Raw genomic sequence first — 27,361 nt, forward strand, 5'->3', positions numbered from 1 at the left:
ATGGGATGTAAAATTGAAGGAAAATATAAAATAGCAAACACTTAATGAAAACTTGGAGCTACTGAAGAGTTATTCAATGGGTTTTGAATGTCCCTTTTAATCAAAACAGAAACTCTTTCAAGGGTTTGTCATCAAAAAGTTCTTCTTAATATGGGGTGCCTGTACTTCAGTGCAACGCTTTTGGAGCCTCTAAACTGGAGGGAACGACCACTGTGCCTTTGCTTAGCAAGAGGATCATCATGATTGTCCAGTTTGAACAGCACAGTGCTCTCCTACCCTTTTTGCTGGCCAGTGATGTTCTTGTCTGCCTGTTCATAGCAGTGGCACCCTAATGCTCCTCTGGGATTTGGAGTTTGTGTAGTAATAACATTCACTTGCACAGTATCTGCAGAAATCAAACTAACTCTTTTCCAGAAGTACCAACAGTCATTTGAGTCAACTTATCCCGCTGTCCCTCTGGATATTGGTGGTGTACGGAACGACTTTTTGAAGAGTTGAAGAGAACAGCAGGGACAAACTGCATCTAAGGCTCTTTTTATTTAGGAAGCCATTAGACAATATTGCAGAGATTCTCTGTTATTTCTCTACTTGTAGTGATGTCATTTTGTTATTACGATGCGTACTTTTATTTGCCCAAATCTGTTTTAACTCTTAGGCCTGCTGCTCTGAGTGTGTGTTTACTAGTCTTTTCTCTTGCTGTCCCTTTGTCTCTAATGGTCTCTAATAAATAGAAAAGGCACATACCTGCTGTTCTTCCGTGTTACTGAGTGACATCCATCACAAAGAAGCGTGTGAAATGATTTTGTTGAAGAGTTGCTTGCACCATAAACACAAATTACCCCTGTGCATCCACCTTTAATGCACGTCTTTCCTTTTTTGTAGTAGTTCAAATAGAATTGTGTAATCAGATTTGCGAAGGTAGCTCTTGCTATCGTAATGAAGCTTGTTATCCTGCTAGGGTTCAGTAACAACTACGGGGGATGCAAAAAAACTTATGGATGTAAAGTGATATCTTAAAAGATTTTTTTCATTTTTTTAGGCTACTCACCCAGAATGTTGGTCTTCTTTATGTTGGAAACTTTGACAGACCTTTTGCACAAATTAAGGTACGATTAATAAGCTGGGGGGAGGTGGCTATTTAAATTATTTTACTTCTGTATGATTTAAGTCTTGATTTAGAGAACTTCAGGTTATCAGTACAGCTTCGGGAAAAATAATGGGAAATAGTGCTACTTTGGTGATGTTTACCATATTCTGGGTTTGCTTCTAGTTACATCTGTGTACTTAACTTGTCAAAGAAGTTTAGTTTTTCCTATCATCTGTTGATTAATTTTGACTCTAGTTTAATTAGCAGAAGGAAAATGGTGGGGTTTTGTTGGTTGTTTTTTTTTTTTTTTACGTTACCTTGTCAGTGACATTTCAAAACAAAGCCACTTTTGGAACTCTGTAATTCTTTAAGTGATCCTTGACAGGGAAGACACTGCAGTAAAAAGCACAGATTGTTTTCCCAGTATTATTAGATTTATTATGAAAGACTCATACAATTGGTGGAAAATAATTTGTCTTTTATGACTTATTGTTTCTTTTCCTTCAGTTGAACTATAATAGTTTCATGTTTCTAATTGCCAGTTGCTAATTAGTTATTGTCATGTCACTTGCAGACAAAAATGTTTTACAAGAATATGTGGACTGATTTTGATGAGTTTCATTGGGATTTTTCTTAGGACAAAGAGAGGGAGGTATTAGCATGTCAATCATTACACTGGGATGTGGAAATGTGGTATCTGTTTTAGAATGCTGAAATGTTCCCATGTCCCAGATGATACCTGTAATTACTACATATTCTGCACTCTTGGCAGCGTTGTTCCCTCCATCGTGTGCACACGCTTGTGCCTCTCAGAATTTTAAAAGCTTTGGTTTTGTTTTACATCAAAATGAAACTTAATTTCTAAAACTCAGACGTGTTCCTTTGCCATCCCTAATTACATTACTAAAGAACAGTATTCCCAACCGTAAAAAGCAAATACTTGCTTTTTATAGCTTAAACCTTAGTACTGTTTTAAAATTACTTTAAAATAACAGATGCATGCTTTTCATCTTTCCTCTTCCTTTTCTCTCATCTCCCCAGTTCCTACATGTATATTATTCAGTTTGGCTAATAATCAAGCAATTTAAATATTTCTTGCATGAAACGTCTTGCCAGAAGTTTCATCACAAATAAGCTTGTATATTTTTGGTCGTAACTCTTCAGAATTAGTGCTTGTTTAAATGCTTTATAAAAGTTCTCTCACACTGTTCCCCCCTTCCAAACGAGGCCCCATTCCCACCCTTGCCTGCCCCATCCACTTCTAATAATAAGCAGCAAAATGGGGAGGTTTTTCCCGTGGCTGGGAAGAGTTTGTAAGTTCACTGGGTGGATTTGAGAGAGAAGAGGCGTATACTGCACTTGTTTTCAGCTGCTTGCAGTCAGCAGTGGTACTCCTCCCATCACTTGCAGCTGGGGAGAGGCCCTTCTGCTCACAGGACAGCTGCAAAGCAGATGCTGTGCGGGATCAAACTGCAGGACCGAGTATCACATCCCTAGCATGTGCTTAGGGAAAGAGTGCAAAACCAGGATAAATACAAAGTACGCAGCCAGTTTCCTGCAATTTGCATGCAGGGCCTTCTCTGCTGGAAGTTGTATCTGCATCCTGGTGCTTAATAGACTCAGTTGGACCTTCCTCCCTGAATGTGCCTAAGGGATTTTCCACTAAATTTTCAACATACAAAGCCGTACTATCACTGTGAGTTAAGGTATTATTTTATTTCTTTTAAACCTGTTGCCTAATAATTAATTTTTGTTCAACCTACACCTTATGTCAGGAGAAATGGTGAGCAGTCATTCTCTATTCCTGACTTTATCTTCTCGTCCGCATTACCCCAACCTTGCATCTTCCAAGCTACAAAAACTTAATCTGTTTAATTGCTCCCTGTATCCAACCATTCAGTATCTCCAGTCAACACTGGTTTTGTTCTTTGTACCCGTCTGTATTTCTACCGTTGCCTTTTTTAAGGTAGGGAATGGCACAATATTCAAGATACGGGCACAATAACGTTTGCTATTTTGGTTGCTGTTCTTACCTTATATATGGTACAATGCTTGATAAATATCTGACATACATTTAATTTGAGTAGGTTACTGTTAGACCTTCTGGCAATATATTGCTGGTGTGGTCTCATCCTGAATGTTATGTTTGCCACAGAACAGGCAATGTGGATATTCAAAATAACTTTCAGTTACTACCTAGGAAAAACAAAGCTTATTATCCACTACATTACTGTAGATTACAGACACATGTTTGAGTAAGGTAATTCCACAAGCTGTACTCTCTAAAACCTAACTTTTATTTTTGGAGCTGTAGGCATATATATGGGCATATATTTGCACACCACTGCTTTCCTTTGTTTCTGATGCTAAAGGTAATCCTGAAATGGTAAGCTGATTTGTCTCAGGGTCATCTCTTCTGTGGCTTGTATTATTAGCTGCAACTGGGAAATGGCGTGCAGTGAACAAAAACAATAAGCTTTTTTAATTGAGGCTCCTATCTGATTGCTTGGAGATTCTAGAAAGATGTTGGCTGCATGACAGCAGGAGGAAATGGTATAGAGTGATGGGGTTGCACCCTCGTAGAGATCTTCAGCACCAAAAATGGGGAGTAATAATTCACATTAAGAGTTGGTGCTGCAAAAAGAAATGTATGTACTCTGGAGATACACAATGGTCTTTTGTAACTGTTGATACAAGTTTCTTTCATTCTTCCCCCAGCAGTTTTTCAGGTCTTTCATACGCAGTTGCTAATGATTCCACCACTTAAAAGACCTGTGAACCACACTTGGTCCTGGAATAAGGCAGAGTCTTTGAAACCTTTTAGTTCGGATATGCTTTTGCTCACTGTATGATGGATTGGTCTCTCTTGTTACATAAATTACCCACTCATGTTCATTTGCAAACATCCCAAGTATTATGTAGTCTATTAAGATACAGCATTTCTTGCCAAATGTATGCATTAAGGAATGCCCCAAACCAGTACACTCCTCTGTCGGTGTAGATTTATTACTCAAAGTGAACCATTATTATACGGCAATACTTCCAATGCATTTTAGTGCGCTTTCAGTTGGACAAATAGGAATGTTACCAGGCCTTTGAAATATTCATAGTACACATATAAACTGCCATGCTAGTACTCATAAATTCATGTTTCAATTTACGTGCATTTACAAAACTGCAAAGAGAGAAACTCCTTGTCAAAGTATCCCTTCCCAAAAGTAAACAAGTTTCATTTTCCAGAACTGTGCAGGAGATAATTGCACCAGTGTCTTTGATGATGGAGACTGTAGATGGCAAGTCTGGGAAGAGATTTTGAAATACTAAGATCTCTTCTAGGATGATTTTTCTATGTCTTTCTTTATCATATGCAATAATTCATTAATATTTATATATATATTAATATTTATAATGTTTCTGAGACATAGATGAACTGGTAAGATTAACCGAAATTACCTCATCTTCTTCCTCCTGACTTGCTTTCAGTGGTATCAGCGGTAGTACTTGATAGATGTTTGATCTCTGTACTTCATTATACAAAGAAATGTGAAGCATTCACTCCTCAAGCTTTTGAATCCTGTATCTGGTAGAAGATAGATTAGAAGAAATGGAAAAAAAGAGTGTTTTCCTGGGTAGAGAGACCTGCCTGGAACTTTTCTTTTCCAATAATGTGCCAGTTCATAGATATTGCAAGATTCTGTATGTTGCTACTTTGAACAGAGTTCGTGATACAGAACTTTTAAGTTATTGCATAGTGTTTGTGATTGCTTTTGTTCTACAGTAATATTCAGTGAGTTTCAGTAAGTTCAGTGGCTTATAAAAATGATGGCTATTTCAGTTAGCTGCTGAGAGTACTAAATTAGTTAATGATTTGAAAGTAAAATTCACTGTGGGAATGAATTCTCATTTTATTTCCAGGGGACTGTTCTTTAAGGTTATATTGAAGGAATCGATTTCATAAAGGGTAGTTCCTCTTAATAATTTTATTGTGTTTCTAAATGAAATTGTTCTAAATTAGTGTTTAATTTTAGTGTCTGTTCAAACGTGTTGTAGAACAGTTTCACCATAAATTGTTTACTTTTTGTATCTTTTCCCAGTTAAGTAGCTATGTTAGTAGTAGTAGTTACTGTCATATACTTCTGCATTCATTCAAAGAACTTTGGAGCAATTCAGTGATTTGCAGCTTTCTTTGGATCTTAAGTGGTTGTATTTATTAAATATCTCGTGGAAACTGGATGAAATGAAAAAGGTTTCTGTAAGTGACAATCTTGATCAGCAAGATAAAGTACTGACATCAGCTGGAATTCACTGGCAAACTTTCTTAAATCTATTTACATTAAATATTGTTAGTATTCTTTTCCTAACAATGAAGCTATTAAAGCAAAAATTTTATCATGGAAATTTTGTGTTTGTTAGAAGTAACTAAATCCATTGTCCCAGCATACCTAATAGTCACCTGATGGAAGGGTATGATATGGGAGTTTTAACCTGTTTACAGAACAAGTCTTCATAATATATATGACACATTTTTAAAAGAGATTTGATCAATGTAGATTAGAATGAAAACTTATCTACACTATATCCAGTAATTATAACTATAAAGAAAATTATATTGCTTAATCAATTCATTAGGATTGAAAGTTTGTGCAGTTCAGTTCCTAGTTGCTTCTGGGATTAGGGGAAACTGTTCAGTACGCGGTGTTCTCCATTATTAATCAGTAATGAAGCTTCTGGCAGTCTTTACTATTGAGCTAATGACTAGTTTCATTTTGGGCTCTTAACACATTAAATTACCATTTAGATAAAGATTAATTACTGCTATTTTATTTTTAGTATTTTAAGAGTAGTTATTAAAAAGTTTCATAATAAATACTACTTTGTTCAAAATAGAATTGTTCGATTCAATAGAATATGAGGACAGTTACGGTGAAAAGAGTATTTTGGAAATAGTGATGTGTTCTTAGTATTTTGTTTCTATGGTAGGAGCCCAGTGGAAAGATTCTGAAAGTTTTAAGTTTGCTTCTGGGGAATTTGCTGCTATAGTTAGAGCAGTCTTGCTGTCAAGGACTAGCAAGGAATCAAGCTCTCTGCTCTGACCTGCAGCTCAGTAGCCATTATCTGTGATTTTACTAAACTTGAGAAGAGTATTGCTGATTGCTGAGACAGCTAAATGTACTGCCTACGCTCCAGGAATGCAGTTGGGTTCTAAGCTATTATTTGCCCAACTGCCTCATTTTCCCTCGGCAAATACACTTTTAACTTAAAACATGATGAAGCATAGCGGAGTTCTGCCAGAGAGAGGCCTTGCAGCGGGCAATCGCCCCAGAATAGTTTCGCTGATCGTATCACATCAAAACCAGTAGACCCTCCAGATACAAATCCATCCACCTTTACTTTAAGATCCGCAGGCAACTTATCAGCGCCTCAGAGAATTTACTGTAGTGTTTCCAAGAGCTGAAACATCTTCAACACAGCTGCTTTACCGTTGTCCAGACACAGAGGCTGAACTGATGTCTGAGAACCAGGCTAGACCTCATTCATGACTCCTTCAGCAATATCAAACATCTGTAGATGATTACTGAAGTGATTGGCCACAATTTACCAAACAATCTTTTCCTGAAAGAAGAGGAAAAAGGAATGAATTGGTGAACTTGCTGCTTTCAAGAGCTTATTTCTTAAGCTAGGATAAGCTGCTGATTTCTTGACTGAAGCTGGCATGTTTTTCTTCCCTAAGTGACAATGACTGCTACTACCAATTAGTGATCCCAAAGCTGGGTAGACTGCCACTGTCTAATCACAGAGGACAGATATAGAGCACCTTGTTAGGGTATAGCTCTTCAGACTACTCCAAATTTAGCAGGAGAATTAGTCCAGCTTTCCCCGTACACTCAGTTGCTGTCCTGACACAGCTCCACAACAACAACGTGGTCTGTGCTAAAAGACTGCAAAATACATGTAAAGGTTTTCCCTCTGTGCCTCTTGACAGCCAGTAAGAGTACGTTGGTGCCCTGATTATTTGATGCTTTGCTTATTGGACTTTCCTACATATTGGTAGAGGTTTTTGCTTTCACTACTACAGCAGGAAAGGATTTCTAGTTTATCATGAAGTCATAATCTGAGTTTTGTTTCTGTTGCCTATCTCCCCTTCTTATTATTTTATGCTGTTAGTGTATTGTATGTGATACGAAATGTCATAGAATAAAACATAAGGATATCATGTCTTCAGCTTGAATAAAAAGACAAATACAGCCCTAGAATCTCTAGAGTGAGACATTCCTGAGAAAAAGGGAATACAGATTTATCTGTAGGTGTTTGATTCTGGTTGCTCACGTTGAAAACAAGTGATTTCAAATGGAAAGAGACACCACTGGGTTGAACAGAGGCCTGTCAAATTAAAGAAAAATAGTGGTAACTTGCTTGGTTAGCTTAGCAGGCTAGTGTCAGAGAAGGATTATTTCATCTTCATATTAGCAGAGTTAACACGGGCAGTGAGGGGAGGAAGAAGGGGAGAAAATTATTTTAAACTATGAAAGTAGTGATAGGAGAACAAATGGATTATGCGGGACAGAAATAATTTTATTCTGAAAGCTGAAGAATACTTTTGAGAACTACAGATCCGGATCCAACTTCCACTAGGAACAAACACCTTCACAGTGTTGAGAAGGAATGTGATAATTATATGATTTGATGACTGTGAAAGAAGAAGATAAACTCAGATAATCTGAGTCCCTACATTTCATTAAACACAGTCACTCTGAATTAAAACACACAAACCGAGGATAAAGCTGTATAATATTCTACCTCTTCTGAAGTTCAAACTATATCTTCAGGATAAAGTAAACAACATTAATAATATATATTTATTCTTGCTAACAGTCTCCAAACAGAACTGATGGGTGGCTCTAATGTTTTATAGAGTTTTGTGGGATGTTACAGCAGGATTTTCATATCCTCTTGCTAAACATGGAAGCTGCACTGGGCATCGTTGGAATTGCTAGTATTGGGCTGTTGAGAAGCTGCATAAGGAAATCCTTCTCCTCCTTTTTCTTATTCTGTTTCTTTTGTGGAAACCACCTGTATTTGTGTGTCATGCAGAAGTCAACACATGGAAACAGTTTTAGCACCAACACTTAAAAGTGGGACTGATTGCCAGGTAATCTTTCAAACTAAATTTCTCAATGGAGTGGGAATTTAAGATTTGTTCCTAATGTTTATTGTTACAAGATGACGATGTACAGTCTTCTCATAGGAAGTCATACAATGCTGAGATAATGCCTTCTGGTGCCTGAACCTGTCCTCCTTTTCCACTCATTCCTTTCTTCTGCACTGATTTCCAGGAAAGGACTGAGTCAAATTCAACATCTTAGTTTTTATCTTCAGGTGCTAGCATGGTCTGGGATATATGAAAAGTTACCTGGCATAGGGTTACGGGCTGTGTTTGCCTTCCTCAGGAATGCAGGAAGGTTTTACATTAAAAATAAAGTTAATTCTCGGCAGCGAGAGGGTTTTCAGGAGGGCAGCCTAGGACTTGAAGTGAACCTGATGGAACCTGGAGTGGTTACACATCTCGCAATCTTCTGTCCCAAGTTCAAGGTGCCTTTCTTTGACTTTGTGTCCTAAACAATAATCTGAACATATTCAAAAACAAAATTCTGAATTTGTGACAGCAGTAACAGAAACTCTGAGAGGTAGAAAACTGCCCTACCCACACAGTTTATATCTTGTAAAGAAGATGAGGGAGGTGCTAAGAGAGAATTTACTGAACAAACTGCAAGTTAGAAAATGTTGTAAGGTGCTAGCAAGAAATCACCCACTGCTCATTCCTAAGTTACATGTTTGTTAAAGGTAGCAAATTTAGCTCATTTTGAAAATAGGATACTTTTGAACCATTACTGTGAGAATTAATAAGGACTTGGACCTAATAAGGGCTCAATAAATTGACTTCCTTTCATTTCTCTACATCTTGACATTCTTTGTTGCAGCTTTTCTCAAAAGCAATTGCTAACTCTTAAGGGCAAGGGGTCCTGACTGCCTGTGTGTTTGTATAGTCCCTGGAATATTAGAGCCCTCAGTCCTGCCTGGGAATGTTAGACACCAATAATATAAACGAATAGTAATATCTTTTATGTGTGCGTTTATATTACAGAAAATGCCAGCACACAGTGGGCATAGTTACTCTCTATAGACACACTGAGGTGAAAAAAAATACTAAAAAAAAAAAAAATCTAGCCTTGGAACTGGTGATGTAAACAGAAAAAGAATAACTAGAAAATCTGCATGAGCACTGCAAAAACTGAAGCAGTGATTTTGTGTGCTGTCACAATTGCTGCCCCTAAGAACAAAATGTTAATGAGCTATAATTTATAAATTCACTCTGTTCTGATTTTGCTTTTGTCATGATTATGCCTATGAATTCAGTTAAAAATTTTGTTCTTTATAAAGCATGTGGTGTTCCATAGAAGTCCACAGAATTAGGAAGATTACCTCTGCAGTTTTCTGTTGTTGCTGCCAATAAGATAGAATAATTGGTGCTTGGGTTTGGATTTTTTGGGGGGGGGCAGCTTTTGTTATTTCAGCTCCTAGTAGTTTTTTTTGAAAATCAATCCAAGTTTGTTCTTACTAAGCATAGGGTAAATTAAGCCTTCTGGAAAGGTTAAAATAATAGCTAATTGATTGTAGATCTTAATTTATTGGGGTTGGTTTTTTTTTTAGTTTTCTATTAACTTCTGTATTAACTGTTTAAGAAAAAAAATCTTCAAATGCTTTTAATGAGTATTGTAAAAATGAACAGATTGCAGTTTTTTAAGCCGTCCATTTCCTGGGCTTTGGAATACAAATACACCCTAGCAATAGAAAATCGGTATGATAATACCTCATTTCTCAAAAAGGTTAGAAAAACAAGTGCTAACAAAGGAACCTCGTGAAGTCCAAGAGAAGCAAATGCAGGGTTGTGCAGCAGGGACAGAGCAAGCAGGAGCCTTAACTGGCTGTGCAGCAACTCTGCAGAAAAGCACCTGAGGGTCCTGATGGCAACAAGTTGAACGTGAGCCAGCCATGTGCCCTTGCACTGGTAAAGGCCAACCATACCCTGGGTTGTGTTAGCTAGAGCATAGCCAGCAGGGCAAGGAAAGTCACTGTTCTCTGCTCAAGCATTTGTGAGACATATCTGGAGTAACTGTGCGTTGTTCTGGACTCCTCGGTGTCCAGAAGTCACCCCGCTGGAGCGATTCCTCTGGGCGTCATTGACAAAGGGTAGAGCATGTGGCCTGTGAGGAGAGGTTAAAGAAATTGGGTTTGTTTAGAAGAGAAGGGAAAAGGGGGGACTAATTGCAATCTTCCATCACCTAAAGTGAGATTGCAGAAGAAAGAGAGCCACGCACTTCTCAGAGATGCTCGGGGAGGAAGAGGGAAAATTCCAGTTGGATGTAAGGAAAAAATTTTCACAGTGAAGTTGGTTGGGCATGGCAGCAGGTTGCCTGGAGAGGCTGTAAAATCTCTGTCCGTGGGGATTTTCTAAGTTTAACTGGAAAAGGCCCTGAGCAACCTGACTGCATCCTTGAAGTTAACCCAGCCTAGAGCAGGAGGTTGGATTGGGTGATGGCTGGATGTCCCTTCTAACCTGGGTTTTTCAGGTTCTGTGACATTCTAGAGTATAAGCAGTCACCACTGTGAAATATAACTAGTTCTTAAGGATATATAAAACTGCATCATTTATTGTCTTTATTGGGAAATTGTACAGTTGGATGTTTCTGAGCCTCTGCTGTTACTGATTGAATAGAGCTTAATTTCAGTCCATAATATTAACATACAGTATACCAGTCAGTTCTTCCTCCTTATCTTTTCCTATGGCTGCAACCATAACTTGCATTATACAAGGCTTTCAATACTTCCATTCTTAGTATCTCAGGTTGTTTTTTGTTAAATGTTTACCTTTGTAAGTGGCTGGTCTTCTCATAGTATCAAAAATATGGAAACATGCATCTTTTTTTCCATTAAGAGGTAGAATTGCATTACCTTCCAGAGATCCTATGGTCCTCTTTCAAAGAACATGCTGTGTTTTCTTCACTAAAATGTTTATTTAGAAGAAGAAAGGGTTTTTTTTTCCTTTGAAGTCATTCTGCAGCTATTTTCACGTAATGAGACAGTATGGATTTTTTAATGGAGTGTGTGGTATATGTTGAGAATAAAGTGTCTTTGGCTTAAACTAAAAATCTGTGAGCATAACTGGAACTGAGAGAAGCTGGTGTTCTCAGGAATGTCTCTAAAACTTAAGAGGTTTATAGATTATTCAGAGCCATATAACTAATTTTAAAAGAATGATAGCAAAGAAGAAAAGAAACTGGAAGTGGCAGCACTGGCTAGCTTAGCAGCAGAGCTCAAGAGTAACAGACTGGAAGAAGAGCAGCCAGTGGGTAGCTGTTGGATGTAAACACGCCGAGGAGACTTTGTAAATGTGTGAGATGGGGTGTAACTGTTGTGCATAGTGGGTATTAGTAAGGGAAGAAAAGTGCATAACAGCATACAACACGGGACACCTGAGTGCTGTAGAAACAAAACTTGCATATATGTTGGGAAGACGTGGTCATGCTCTCTAACATTCATACCTGCCCTTCTCCTCCAGTCTTGTCTGTGGCCCCTGTTCCAGCAGTGACACTGACTTACAGTGACTCTTAGGAAAAGCCTCCAAAATTAATCCCTAAGACCATTCATATTTTCTTCTTCAGTTCTTTTGGTTCGAGTACTTTTGTCATAATACCTATGAGATTAAGCCAACCAGCAATTTTTTACCGCATTAGGGATGGTTGATTTGGAGTTTCCTGTTTCATTTCATTTGATTAATGAGATTTGAAACCAGCAGTAGCTAATATATGTGCCATCAGACTTTGGTTTTCATTATTTTCTTTTTTTGTCTCAGCATTTCTTCTTCTTGATTTCATTTGCTTTCTTCCCTTCCTGGTATTTTCCACATATTTACTGTTGACCCCATACAGATACTATTCTGAGAAGTATAGTCATACAGAAAACTGGATTTTCAAAGTGATAAGCAGATTGTGCTTACAGTAGCTTTCCTATGCCCAGTGGTATGAAAACATACTATGATAAATGTGAGCATTAGGACATGCATATTATGTCTCATTAAAATAACGCATAATAGACAGATAGTTTATTTTGCATATTGAAGGGACGGCAAAACAAAAGGGTTAAGCTGTGTCTCTGAACCATAACGTTATTGCTCACTACCAACTAAAAATTGCTGAGAAAGATACTGGGAATGAGAGGTTTGTTTTAGCAATAAATGAGCATAGGTATTGCAGATATTTCTCATCTGCATTGCATTAAGCCCTCATACTTGTCACGGTGGAATAACTGATCAGGTCATTGTAAAACTGCCAGATTTCTCGTGCTGTAGTGCAAGTTGTGTTTTGCTATTGTCCTCGTTCTCTTTGTCACATTGTTCTTTCCCAGGCTTCAGCATTTGAGAGTGTTCTGGCTCCTGTACGTGGGTGATTTGGGGCTGGCACCATCTTTTGTTTTGCTTTCTTATGTTTTACAAAAATCATCTTGCAGAAGAGGATGATTTGTCCATGATGATTTTAAGCTCTTGAACATGGTAATTTGTTGCTGCAGCTGTTCCTGTGTTATAACCACATTGTCAAACCTGGTTTGGGTGTGCCTCTGCACACAGAGAGCGTAATTTGAGGATACCTTGATAACAATAGCTGTTTATGGGGCCAGCTCCTGTGCTCGACTGACTTGCAGCAGGCAATGTTTTTTCCTTTGATGTAGACATCCCCACACTTAGTTTCCATAAATGCAATTGCATTTGCATTTTCTTTTGAGTAGAATACAGTACTCAAACAGTATAGCAGTGTGCTCAAGCTTCTCAGAGTTTTAGCCAATTTAGGAAACTTGTTGTAGATAATTGTCTTCTCAGAGAAAGTAGTGTCCTAAAGTTGTGTGTCTTTATTGTTTCCTTCAGAAATTATTCTTTTCATGTCATATTTGTTATCGTAATTGTTCTTTATTAATGTGTTCTGATTTTTGAAATCAGTTCTTTGTCTTTTCTTTCTGCATTAGACCTTTCTGCATTAGAGGCTTTTGTTGGTAATGTAGGCAAGTGAAATAAAGGCAGTAGAATGGATGATAGTCAAAGAGAGAGAATAGATTAAAAAAAAAGTTTCTAAATAAAATTATAAAAATTGGACCCTATTAGAAATTTATTCTGATTGAATGAGACAGTAGAAAAGTATTTGGGCAAAGTCTTTTAGGTCTTTTTTTAACTATTTCTTAATTGTTTATTGTTTTAAAGTATCATAAGATCATCAGCCCATATCAGTCTTGAGGGCGGGAGAGAAAGCAAATTGTTGTAAACAGTTTATATGCAGAGTATATCTAAATTTGTCAAGCTTTTTAGAGGTGAGTTATTTTGAGTCTAAACTGAACAAATTAGGTTGAACTTGATAAATGAGGTTGAACTTGTAGTACCTTTGCAAAATGCAGATGATAATGTCTTTAAAATAAATTACTCATGAATAAATCAAGATGTTGAAGTTGCAAAGGGTGAGAGATGGTGTAACAGGGAAATTCTTTGACTAGGAAATTGTTTCTGAGACCTTTCTTTATAGTATATATAAAATGCATAGTGAACATCATGAATGAGAAATATTTTAAATGTCAGATACTGATAAGATTGGAGAAAAACAGTTGACAGCAAAAATGATCGTATTGAGAGGTACTGTGCTGGTTTAGGGCTAGTAAAAGGCAAATGCAGATTAAATTTAGATAAATGAAAAAGAGTAGGCCCGCAAACAATAACACAGAAAGTAGAAGAAATATCAAACGAGATAATTATGCAGGATATCAGTTTACAAAGGAAAAGGGGTTGTGGATAATATCCTGTCTAATTATAATATCTATAAAGGAGGATAGTCACACGAATTAATTTCAGGCACTGTATACCCCACAGGCTCCCTGTATAGACAGTGGAAAACAGTTGAAACCAAGGATGAATCTGGGAACCTCTAAGAAAAGCGCCTGACAGTTGCCTCGCTGGGTCTTTTAAATTGCTTTCTAGAGGTGCCAGTCTCTCTCAGTGGATTACATACTGAAATTAGCTCCTAAATTTTAAGTACCTAAAGTAATGGTGCAAATACTCGTCTTGCCTGTCTCTCTGGACTTTTCCAATTATGAGATTAAAGGCTGGAGTAAAACCAAATTCTTATTGTACAGCTGTTTTAACTGCAGGTGAGCATTTCCAGTATAGTATTCCCCACAGACAAATGTTGTGGCTTAAATGTCACTTCAGCTACTGCTAATAGATTTTCAGAGATCCATTTTTTCCACCATTTCTATCCTCAAATATAATCTGTAAAACCAGATAAGTCCTGCAAGCTTAGGCTCTGTTAGACCTCTGATGAGAAAGTTGGTGGCTCTTACAGAAGGTTAGCAAATAAGGAGGAAGGTGGAATTAAACTAGATTGTGCCCATGAAAGGCCGGCCTGTAGGCAAAAAGATGAGGTTTTATACTAGTAAAAGTAGAAGGATGCTTATCTCCTACACAAGGAAATGATAAATAGCACCCGTACAATTCGAAGAATGCCTTTGATACCTGGAAAGCAGTAACCCCAGGGGAAAATGAAGCTGTACATAGACAGTAAATCAGGTAGGATTATTTCTTTTTGCATTCTTAATTCATTCCTCTATTTGTGTGATTTACAGTGAAATACTTAATTAAATTATTTTTTCATCAAATTGGCTTTCACAATTTTCATTGCAAGGGTCACATATACCTCTGCTTGGCAGTATTCCAGAATGATTATAGTATTTGAAAAATTTCACATTTGAGAGAGAAATATACTAAAACTCAGTTGGATAATAGTCATGCAGTATCTTCTTATGTAATAGTCAACAAAACCGTTATTTATTTACTTTTTGTTTGACAATAGTAAAACCACTGCAGTTTTATCTTTCTAGCATAAAGTGAGAATAAAAGTGAAGAACAACAGAGCTCAGTGGTGCTATTATATTTCAGCAAATTGAAGTTTTCAAAATGTCGCTTCTGCTTCTCTCCAAAGGAAAAAAAGGTTGATTGTAGAGAAAATAGCATGTTATATCTTTGAGAAAAATAGTGTAGAAAGATTTGAAAAGGAAAGATCAGAAGTGTGGCAGCATTGTTAGAACCATTGTGCAGACACTTTATTTGTATTGCTGAAAGCTGTAGATGTTTTCGTTTACTGGGGAGGAAACTGTAAATATGCAATATTGCTTTTTATGTTACTGACTTCAGTGAGTTACTGTTTAATTGGCATACAGAAGAATTTCTGCCAGTGACTTTACAACCGAATGCTATAATGAAATGTCACTTCTTTTCAGAAAAATGTTACTTTCCCTTGATTAGCTGAAGTACTAAATCCATTTCAGTAAATGAATCTATTGATTTTAGCTTAATGTGTTGTAATAAAAAATATTTGAGTGTGTTCTCAGTTGGTAGATTCATGAGATACCGTGCTGGATTCTGTACAGGCATTGATGTGAGATTTTTATCTATTTTTCATGTGTGAAGCAGAGAAGTCAGCATTGGTACAGAAGAGGGGTAAAGACCTGGGTTCTGCTGGAGGACAGTTCTCTCACTTATGTTAACCTACCCAGTTGTAATTTAATAGTAATACAGACAAGTGCAGCCCAGCTTCTGCTTCATTTCATTAGTGGGTCACGGTTAGCCACGCTTGATTGCTGACCATTGCAGGAGCAGATTAACTAAGTGCTGTAGCATTTCTTTTATAGCAACACAACCTCTGAAGAAACCTGTGGAAGAAACCTGTGTGGAGTGTAGGGAAGAGGCTGGTCTATAGTAGAAGCAATGTAAGGGAATACGCAAAAGCAGAATTAGAGACAAGAATGTTTTTGTTCTTTTACACAATAATGCAAGATACAATTACTGCATTTTCCTACATCATTACATTCTCTTTCCACCTGTTACACTTTGGATGCCATTAATGCATAGAAAGAGGTTTCAGAGTATCTTAACTTCAATAGAAGGAAAACAACAGACATCTCTGAATAATTTAGAAGGATGTTTATAGATCAGTGAGTCATAGGTTTTGGTCTTACAATACTGACGCTAACACTAAAGCAAACAGACCCTGAATTACTTAATTACTAGCTTGCTAATATTTCATTCAGAACTTTAAGGAAAAAATCTGTAATTAGTAATTAGTGCTAGTAGTTATAGCAGGAAACTGCAAACCAAGGCTTTCCGTTTCAATTCATGGATTTCCCCACTGTGTGCACTCTTGCCTGACAAATCAACTCCCTTTTACCTTGGGCTTTTCAACTGTAGAATTATGTACGTAAAACTCTTTTTATCTAAAGCAAACTAATGAAGTTGGTTTAACATATAAAAATACGCTTTGAGATTATCAGGTAACAGGTTACAGAGTTGTCATTGCTGTTACCTGGTTTTTCTTTCTCTTTTCTTAGCTCTTTCCAGCGCCACCTATTCTTTTAGAGAAGAGCCTTTAAGAATTTATTTTTTCCTGGCTGGAGTTGTTAGTGATGTTGGCTGGCTCTAGAATGGGTTTATGATGTTACTTGTAATGCTGTTACATCATGTGAAAAGCAAAACAAATGTTTTCAGCTGTATTTATTGGAGAACTGATGCTGTTTCAGTCCTGGGGCTCAGGTAGGGGAGGACCACTGCTCAAACACAACTGTAGCACTTGAGCAGAGCGCTCAAATTAGGCTCTGAATTCTGGAGAATTCAAGAATCGGCCCGTGCAGAGGTCTTTGCAGGCCACAGGTTTATGATGAGGGGTTTTTTGAAGAGGCCATCTGGTTAGAAAACTCAAGAGACTTTTCTTGGCTTTGCTTGCCTTAGCTCTTGCAGGCTGAGTGAAGTCATTTTGTGAAATAAGAATGAAGACTAAATATTGTCGCTCACTTATTTTGTTATTGATCTACCATACAATAACAAAGTGTATGAGCAAAGCCATGAAAAGTGCGCTCATGTACAGCGGGCTTTCCCAGATTTCCTGTCTTTCAGGGCTTTGGCAGGACCAACTATCAAACCATTATCGCCTGTTGTCAGTACTCACCGTTCAAAGTTGTAGTCCTGTTTAGTTGACAGTAAAACAGAAACTCGGATAAAATCCTTATTGATTTGTCTAGAAACACTGCTGCCCAAACAGACCAAGAAGTTCATAGGTTTCTCAGACCACATCTGGCAAAATCCATAAAATCCTCTGAAGCCGGTTGTGACTCTTCCAAGTCCATGAATATTGTCCATTCCTCTGCCTCGTGATTGCTGCAGTCTGTTGCCCCACCCCACATCCATTACCGTGGTGTCCTGGGAAATCGGTCTTCCTAACTCTGCAGATTCATTAATGGAATGGAAAGGAAGGAGGGGCTTCAATGAAAGGTAAAGCAGTAAGAACCCCTCTATAGCCTCATTTACTGACAAATTTGTGCCATTGATAGATTAGCCCTTGCTTACCTTTCTTTTAGAGGACTGACCTCATCAGCTGGCAGGCACCGTAAAACCATTTGCAGTGTCTGAGCCACGATTAACTTCCCTATCTAGCCCCTTCCATTCTGTAACCCCACAATGATCAAGAAGACCTGCATGCTTAGATTTTAGATTATAGGTCAGATTATACTGAGTGTCTTTAATTGCTTTTGAAGAAGGAGGAAAAAAGCTTCCCGTGATTTAAGCCTCAAAGCCAGTTAGGCTTTGAAGTTTAAGGCAAACTATTCAAGAAAAGGGAGGGAGTTCAAGCCAGCCTAATGCTATAAAGGCAGTTGAGAAGTGAGTTAGGGCAGGTGACTTTCACTACAGCAGTTGCTTTGATCAAAGCTAATTTTTGAAGGTCTGCGTTAAGTCAGCAGCCATTAATCTTTTTGTTGTGATGTATTATCAGTAATGGAAAAAAAATATCATTTTCCTTCTAATTGAAATCTTAGAAGGATGAAAAATACAGTGAAAAATCCCTAACATGGCTTTTGCAGCTTTTTTCCCAACACATCTTTGCTTTATTATTTGGATTTTATAGCACTACTGAGTAGATGTTTTTGGTTGTTGTTGTTTGGCTCTTCTTGGCTTTGTGTTTTATATTATTGCAGTGTTTCATCACGGCATTTATCAGCTCCCTCACTTAAGTGGTTCTGGCAGTCACCTGAAACTCATCCTGTGTCATTAGCTACAAAAATGAAGGTTGAGTCAGCAGGGTTGTGAACTCCAATCTCAGTGATTAGGTGTAAGAATGCCCCCCCCAAAATGGCGAGGTTTTCAAAATTGTTGTAGTTTGACTTTTGTCATCGTGTGTTTGAAAAGTCAAAGTTCTTGCTTTCTTATATAATACAAATACAAAACCTGAAAAATTTCTTTAAAAAATAAGATGTTATTCTGCTGTAAGAGACTTGTGTGATTTCAAGATCTGGCACTCTTTTAAAAATACTAACTATTACACAGATCATATAAAAGCTATGATGAGCAAGACTGAGCTCTCCTCTCTGGCTCGACCCTTTGGTTCATAGGAGACTTGGTTGATAACAAACCATTCAGTCTAGTGAAGTGGATGGGGATTGTCTGAATTTTTATTTCCTACAAGTCCTGTAAACCTCTGGGTGTTCTAGAATCAGATTTATGAGTAACTAGGAATTGCCTTTGAAATGTATGCAGAAAAAAAAGTTTACTACTTTTTGTAAATATGTCCTAGGCAAAAACTGAAACACGTGTTAAATATAGGAGATTAAAAGCAAGTTTGCTTAGTTCTGATCTTAGTTTATGCGCACATTCTGTCTGTACAATCTCAATGTTTTCAAGTATTAATAGGATTTCTAGATGTTGAAAACATTTATAAATTTATAATCTTGCTCCCTACCCCCACCTTTCTAATAATGCTTGCATAGCATGTTTAATAATTTACATATCACTTAGATACCAGTATTTGATAAAGTCAGTATGCCAAATTCAGCTTCCAATGTTATATGTTTCTTTGTTTGCCTACTATAGAGAAGAATACGAAGTAAAATTTTGATTTTATCTTTCTTAATGTTGTTATTCAGTAATGTTATGAGGCAAAGAAATTTGAACCATGGGGAAGGCAGAGCTGCTAACAAACCAGTTTGGGCTTTGGTAGGCAGTGGAGTAGACATGTGAATATATTACATATAATTATCATAAAATTATGGCCTGGAAATTGAGCAGTCATGGTGCTGCATTTTAGACAGTACATTTATAATAAGCTGTAATAAAGTAAACATTTTGAATGGATATAAGAAGAGGCATTACTGGCGATCACAAGTGTATGTTCAGTTCATGCTTTTGAAGCTCAATTTAACAAAGCAAACAAATTTCCTTGTAGTGTTAACACAGTTGTTCTCAGTGGTGAATTTTGATTTACGGGGAAGAAAACTTTAAGCATATAAAACTGGCTGTTTGGGATCTAAATGGAAGAAAAGAATATGATTCATAATGGCTGTAATTTGAAAGCTGCGTATTGTTACAAGTAAAAGTGGGTTTAAAAGACTCACTTGCAATTACTTGCTACTTTGGATTCTAGTTTAAATTTCTTTTGGTTTATTCTGGTGTCATTTGGCGTTTTTCTGAAAGAGTATAAACCCACGGTTTCTAAGAACATTTCAGAAGCCAACTAGAATTAGGTTTAGGGCCCAATCCTGATAACACTAGCACGGGCTAATTGATCTTATGAAGCTGCTCAGAGGTATATAACTTACAAGGATAAGAATTTGTAGAGCCAGGGCCCGCATGAATAGCGATCAGATACTATCTGACTCGTAAAAGTAGTTTTTCCTCAGACGACACAGAAAGGCTGCTGGGAAGCTCCTGATAGCCCAGCCCCAGGGAGTCTCCCTGTAACCTATTCCTGGCGGTGTGACAGCAAGCAACAGAACCCCTTGTAGGGTGTGAGAAGTACAGATAAAATGAGATTAATTTAGATTCCTACAGTAGCAGTATCTTGGGTACAAAGAAAAGACGAAAAACAGTCATATGAGAAAGTACACTGTAAAATCTGTGTGTGATAAACATTTGTCTAGAGAGCCATCATTATAGAGGTGAAGTCCAACATGTGAAAGGCAGAAAATGTTAGAGAAACTCTTCTTCCTATTCTGACACAGTCATCTAAGTTATCTTTCATTTATTTTGAGTTATAGAAATAGCATTGCCAAAGGTTGTAAAATAGTGATAGCATTGCTTTGTCTCCAGAAGATACGTTTGGGTTTCTACTGATAAATTATTAAAGAGATCTCAGCTGCCCTGTGTCACAGGATTTCTTGGTAGCATGAGCGTAAGTACCTGAGGGGTAATTAAGATCAGGTTTAGAGACCCTAATGGGGGGTAAATGCTTTCCCTGTTGTGTGACCACAAACCATCTCTCTCTGTTTCCCCATTTGCAAACTGAGAATAATAAGCCTTATGAAATTCATAATTTATGAATGAGCTAAGTGGTGTTTTCAAAGTATATTCTTTACTATTGGTGCATAACTCTTGTCTCCTGGATCTTTGTGTCTTAGCATGCAGTGCTCTCAGTTTGGGGCTGGCTCCCTTTTGCAAAAACAATCTGAGTGAATAAAACACAAATGAGGGTTAAGACTGGCTTTCACAAGCTAGCTCATGCCAAGTAGAAATACAGTCCTCAAAATATATCAGGCTGTGGGTGAAATGTTTCCTCCTGGAATCATTTCTACATTATGATTACAGCTTTTTTATCAACTTGCACTGTATATCCTTGCTCTATCTTCCCCTCCTGGACAGTTGCTTACCTTCCTAGTGGGCAGTGGCTTTTTTCAGAAACCTCCAGTGGATTCCTTGTCCTTCACTGAAAGGATTTTTTTACTTATTTGTTTTTGCATAACTTGCTGAACAGTTCTGCAGTTTGCTGTGGCATTTTAGTAGTTTGCTTGCATCTGCCTGTTTTGCTTTGGTACTTTGACAAGCACCCTCAAGTTTCAGTACTGACCCCAAGGATTATTAGTGGCGTAATTATTCTTGGTGTGCCAAATCCAAGGTGGCTGTCTCTGGCCTCTGCAAAGTTAGCCCAGGTAACCTGCGGTGAAGCATTGTTCTTACCTCTTCCTACAAATTCATGAGCTGTAGAGCAGGTGAAGCTCTGTTTGCACCAAATACACATCCTCTCTGCAGTGAGTTCACACCGACGCTTGCTTTGAGAACTCTGTTACTGCTCTCTTACTGCCTGGGTGTTTACTGCAGTTCCCCCATCCCCTAGAGTTTCTTCCTCTTTCATCAGCATATGCTGAGGGTCAGAATTACATGAGCTGCTTTTTTAATAAGACTTTAAGAACTCATCACAGTGGAGGTATGCCAGGTTCATGAGTCCTCAGCACAGAATTCTTCCGTTTCTCCGTTTTTACAGAAGATGTACAGAGGGGTCTTTTTTCTTTAATCCATAGGCCTGTGATGATTAGAGTGCCTGGGCAAGGGATATCGATCTAGGAGGACAACCATTTATTACTTTGTTTCATTTAATTGTTCAAGATGGGTATGGACCCTCGGATCTCTGCTTCCCATTCTTGATGATGATTAAAAGAGAATAGGTTTTTTAAAAGCTTTGAAGTTCCCTCAGGTGTTAGGTCGAAATGGCAAAGTCTAGCAGGAAGGTCAACTGCTCTTTGAGTACTGTAGATTCCTGAGTTATAATGCCCAAAAGCATTCAAAGAGTTTGTTGGTTTGCTGTGGCTGACCAGGTTTTTCCCATTGAGTGAAACGGGAAGTATAGAAAAAGAATATCTTGAAGAGTGTGCATCATCGAGCAAAGCATTTGTGCAAACACAGATATATTTCCACCTCATGGTCTTAGCAGTTACCAGTTACCTGCTTTGTTGTAGATACCAGTGTTCCTCTGAGAGTCCCAAACAAAGCTCAGAAGAACATTGGTTTCTTACAGATAGTTCAGATGCTGCTGCAAGGTCAGGTGTACAGGAGACCTTCCAGGATACATTAAGAAATCTATTTCCATCTGGCACTGAAAGTCATTAAACTTGTAATATCACTGATAAGAAGAAGCTTTTTTATTTCTGATGTTTCCATCAGTCATCAGGAAAACCCCAGGACTCCAACCCATTCTATCAGAAAACAGTGTCCATATTTGAAATTACTACATGTAAGAATGAGAGATTCTTTGAGAAAATATTATATGTTGAAAAGAAAGAATAAGTCATGAACTGTGAGTGCTAGACACTGGAAGTCAAAAACCAAAAAAAAAATCCACAATTTAAAAAAGCCTCACTCTTGTGATTTTGAAACATGATTTTTCTTTTTGGCTTTTTCCATGATTTTCCAGTGCTTGGTGTTAGCATTGTGGTTTAATTTTGCGTGAACAAAAATGTTAGAATTTTTATATTTCTTAATGTTCCTTTCCAGGAATGAGATATCAAAATTGGAGCATTTCCATTTCCTATGTACACAAGAAGCAGCGTATGTACGCTTAGAAGGCTTCTTTAATGTTAAATAAACATATCAACTGCATTGTGTTTACCCAAGCTGATAACCATTTGTTGGGTAATATATTACTTAAAAGGAGACACAATCAGTATGTTTAATTGAGCAACAGAATTGGTTACCAGTGCTCTTATTTTACTTTTGACAAATCTATGTTTTTGATAAAATTATCTCTTGAATCATATTAAGAAATGAATATTAAGCTGCATTACAAAATCTGGTTTGGCTTGAACAAAAATGAGAAGCAGATTATTTAACTGATGAACTTTTGCCAGTTGACAGTATTAATGTTTGTGGTCCTGTGTACACTAATGGTATGAACAGGCATTTAATAACCGTCTCTTGAATTTTTATAGTTCTTTGAGAAGTTTTACTGTGGAAAACACGAGATACTTTATGTGAATGGGGGAAAAAGTTCTTTAAAAGCATCTGAACAAGCTGTCTGAGAATTAGGAAGAAGCACTGAAGGAACAACTTGAGATCTGTATTAGGTGCTGTGTTGTGCCCTGTAAGTGTTGGGGGCTCTAATAACTGCAGGGCTACTGACTCTCTAGGAAGTTCTTAGTTAAATCATTAGAATTCCTTACATTCATGTCCTCATCTGTAATCACATGTAAGAGTGCTTTCCCAGGATAGTCCTTGCCCATACGCATATTCCTCTGGAAGCTGGGCATGCCCTAAAATCATGCACTTCGAAGCTTTGCTTTAAATGTATTCCCAAAGTAATGGGAGCCCTGTTTCTCACACCTCATTTCTTCTCAGTTGCCTTGGTTTGACATGAAGGTCCTTGGAGTTTTCTTGTCACCTTTAAGTCTTCGGTCTTCAAAAAGATCTCATTTTGAGTTTGGCTTATCTCCATATCTTCAGAAGCTGTTTATTTTGTTACTGCTGCTTCTTTATTTTTTCTGTCTCTATCCTATTCCTTCAGGAAGTCTTGACGCCTCTTTGTTTCCTCAAATTCCCATGTAATTGTTCTTTTTGTTCCCTGACTGTTGTCATTGCTTCTCCCTGGTCTTCAGATGATGCCCTTACTGCTATGGAGTCATAGTACCTGTGGGCAGGCTAATTCTCTCTGTCGTCTAGGACATTCCACATTGCTTGAGAAGTTTAGAAATAAAGTCTATAGTACCTTGCAGTTGTGGGCAGTCACAGCATTTGAGAGTAATGCAGAAATCAGGATTTGAGATGTGCTATTTTGCTAGAGCGGTTTTATTTCCTAAACTGTTGTTTGTGGCTGAATGTATCCCAATACACTGAGGACAACGAGCTCGCAAATGTCATACTTTTTGGACAGTTCCTAGAAAAACGTGGTTTAATTTTTGCAGGATGGCTGACTAGAGAAGGTATGGGCTCCAGTTCTCCTGCAGTGGGAGACTGGGCAGCAACCAGAAGGTTTCTCCCTGATGAACACACAGCTGATCATTTATTTTGGGATGTGCTGCTTTCACTTGTTTGTTTGATTTGGCTGTAAGAATGGATCCTAATGGAGAAAAGTTAGTTATGATATCAGAGAGAGGAAGAATTAATTTCCAGGCCTTATGTGGCAGCTCTAAACATTTTCCCCCTCCAGGCACTGGAACTTGCGTTTAAAAAAAAACCCAACAAACAATTTGTGTACTTGAGCGTATCAAAAAGGAATGCCATTGCACATGCCAGCTATAAAAAGAAAAGGCAGATTCTTCTTAGGAAATAGAAAGCCATTACATTTAGAATCTATCTTGCCTGTGTGTTATGGTTCCTTTTTTTAATTCTGTAGTTAGAAATAAAGATCTTTTAATTTCATAAGATTTCAAGTGCTGCTTTTGCTTATTTGTTCTCTCATGGAAGTTAACATTTTCTGCATCTACTGTTACGATCGTTTCTTCTGGGATCTTAGAAATAGGCTAATGACTAGCGATATGGAATAAGCAATAGAAGTAGGTGAATTGAAGAATGATTTTCTTTCTATAAATGCTTGGTAATAGAGGGGAAAGTGCAACAAAAAGGCATTTAAAGAGAGAAAGGATTTGAAATAGAATGTGTTAAGATTTTGCTTACAAACATCACTTCTTTAAAGGGGATTATTTACTGAGCTAAAATAATTCCAATTGCTTTGAAAAAAATATGCATATGGAAACAGGGCTTCTTTCAGTCAAGTCTCCATTTATCTAAAAGCTTACCTCCTTTTTTCTTTCTAAAGAACTTGAATGTGGGGAAGGTAGATGCATTTGTAAAGTTTAAGCTTGTCTGCTGTAGACATGCTTTCTGAAATATTAACTTAATTACCTTAAAATCTAAATTCTCATTGTTAATACCTCTTATGTAAAGTAGCGGCTTGCCCAGGAATTTCATTCTCCTTTGGGATTAAGGGTGATGAGACTAATGTTTGAGTGAAGTCTTCACAGAAAATATGTATGCTTCAAGTAAATGAAAGAATGACTCAACAGGTGGAATGATGGACCAGTCTGATGATCAAGTGCACTGTGGAGATACACAAAAAAGCCTTGGCCACTGGTTATCAGCAGAGATGATGCAGGCATGTTCACGGGACTAGAGCTAACTACATTCAGTGTAAATAGTTTCTCCTCTTTTTCAGCTGGATATATTGTTTTTTCACATTTTGCTCTAAATTAACATGAAATGTTGCTGCATATAAATCCACTGTTGTGATTCATCTCAAAATGGCTCCATTATTCTGCCAGGCGAGATAATTTGAGATAGGCTAGATATTTCACTTTTTTAATATATTTTGAATTTCTTTCAGAACATAGGGGATGGAAGGAGACTGGAAAATGGGAGATTTCCTAGACCTTAACTGTCATCATTCTTAGAAAAAGTAATAAGCTTGCCCCACCAAAGTTTTTCCTAGTGAATAGCCCAGATGATGATGGCAGTGGCAAGCCTTTCTCAGCAGGGAGAGGAAGCTAGCTGTCACCTTCATGTAATCTGATAGTCTTAGGCAATGGTCTTGTCTTACATCCAGTCTGATTTGATAATGAGCTTTTGCTGAAATGAGGATGCAGCTCTTGCACACTTTTTTCCGATCACACCTTGCAATCTAGCAGTAATGTAGTGAATAAGCTTCCAAGAGGAAGCTCATCTATATATTTGGGAAGTGATTTCTGTCAGGCAAGTAGGCTGGTTCCTGATAACTAGATCGAATGCAGTCAGGAACAGCGAGTGTTCCTGCTGAGGAACAATTTCCTTCCTCTTGAAAAGAAAGTCGTGTACAGGTTGGTGTTCGTCCTTGCCCAGAACACAGTTGTGGCCCAGACCAGAGATACTGTTCTGATGCACACCACTTCTGACAGCCCCGTGTCTGAGATGTGATCTTCTGGGCTTCTAATTCTGACTGGCTGTCCGAAAATAGGCTAGAGAATAAATATTTCATTAAGGGAGGCTCCATGGAGTCCTTAGTGTGGTGGGAGTTTCCGTCCTGAAATTGCTCAATGCTGGTTCAAGGCGTTTTACCAACAGTATGGCAGAAGCATTGGCACTGTACCAAAAGCATTGCTGCTGCTGAGGATAAGCATTTTGGCTGAGAACTGCCATCATTCCTAAGACACTTCTCCTGTTTCTGTGAGGCACTACCTAGAAGAAGTACTGCTCAGGAAGAGAAACGATGGTGCATTATTCAGATACTCCCTATAGACTGTAATACTTCAGGGGGAGAAGGAGGGATGAACCCCATACTGCAAAGGGAGAATCGAGAAGACACTGCTCTGAGCAGCTCAGAATGAATTCCCAAAGGGAAGGAAATTCAAGACAGTTAAATTTGATAGTTTCCCTGTCCCGCTTTGAAGCTGAAATACCAGAAAGTAGCACGCAAGTGAAAGGTAGATGTAAGGTGTGAATTATGGATACAGGGATTGCTATGGGCTTGTTCAGTCCTGTGCATAAACAATACCTATTTAGAAGTCTACTAAGATGCAATAGTAGAAGAGTATTTTTAATGCTGAAAAGTGTATTTTGCTCAGAGTACTTGTAGTCTTGATCAAATGCCCAGCAGTTCCTAAAATGTTCATTAATATTACAGTAAGTACATTTACAAGGCTGAGGTCATTTAACAAAGTATAGGCAAGAGTAGGTGCTGTATTTCTTCCTTTGTTAAATAATTACTGCAACTTGCAATTGTTAGACTATGATCACCAGTTTTCTAACAGGAAGATTCATTTAGGTCAGTGCTTTGGCAGGTGTTCATATTTTGTGGAAAGAATCTATCTTCCAGGTTGCTAATGAATGGCCAAGCAAGTATCTGGCCATTTAATAATACTGCTTAATTACCACAGTCAGATAGATCTGCCATCTAATTTATTGCTATTCTGAGCATCTCAACACTAGAAGAATGATAAACCATGAGAAAGCCTTATGAGATGGGTGGTTAGTTGAAGTCATTGCCTACAGTTTTATACATTTCTCTCTCTAGCAGGTGATCCTTCTGACATTTCCCTGCTTTGGCAGAAAATCAGACACACGGTCATACCCCCTGCTGCCCCCGCTTCCACTAGGCAGCTGTTTTCAAAGTAATACACCTTCCCAAGGCACTGCACAGCCAAGAGTTTCTTCCTGGGTTTATGTATCCATAGTGCGCTAGAAAAGGATGTTGTGTTTTCCTGCATACACCTAATGGAACATAAATACGTCCACAAATGTGTGTCAGTCAAACATCTGGACTGTATATAGCTTTTCAGTGTGGATGGAAAGAAGTGATGTGCTGTGCAGAGCGTGCTGCGAAGGAAAAGATTGCTGATCTGGGCAGTCGGTTGATTTCATCCAAGTGATCATCAGCAGATGCAAACTTCACTTAAGGATTAAATGAT

The 27,361-nt window shown here is 37.9% G+C and overlaps 1 protein-coding gene across 2 annotated transcripts in view; it reads left to right on the top strand.

Annotated features, from left to right (window-relative positions):
• Positions 1-27,361, top strand: part of RNGTT (RNA guanylyltransferase and 5'-phosphatase) — a 200,779-nt gene that overhangs the window by 166,199 nt on the left and 7,219 nt on the right. For both annotated transcript variants that reach the window (XM_050893968.1, XM_050893969.1), the window contains one exon: positions 1,040-1,106. In XM_050893968.1, the coding sequence (XP_050749925.1) occupies positions 1,040-1,106 (67 nt within the window). The remainder of the gene's footprint in view (positions 1-1,039; positions 1,107-27,361) is intronic.

Source organism: Gymnogyps californianus, chromosome 3, assembly GCF_018139145.2.
Source record: "Gymnogyps californianus isolate 813 chromosome 3, ASM1813914v2, whole genome shotgun sequence".
Classification (NCBI taxonomy): Eukaryota; Metazoa; Chordata; class Aves; order Accipitriformes; family Cathartidae; genus Gymnogyps; species Gymnogyps californianus.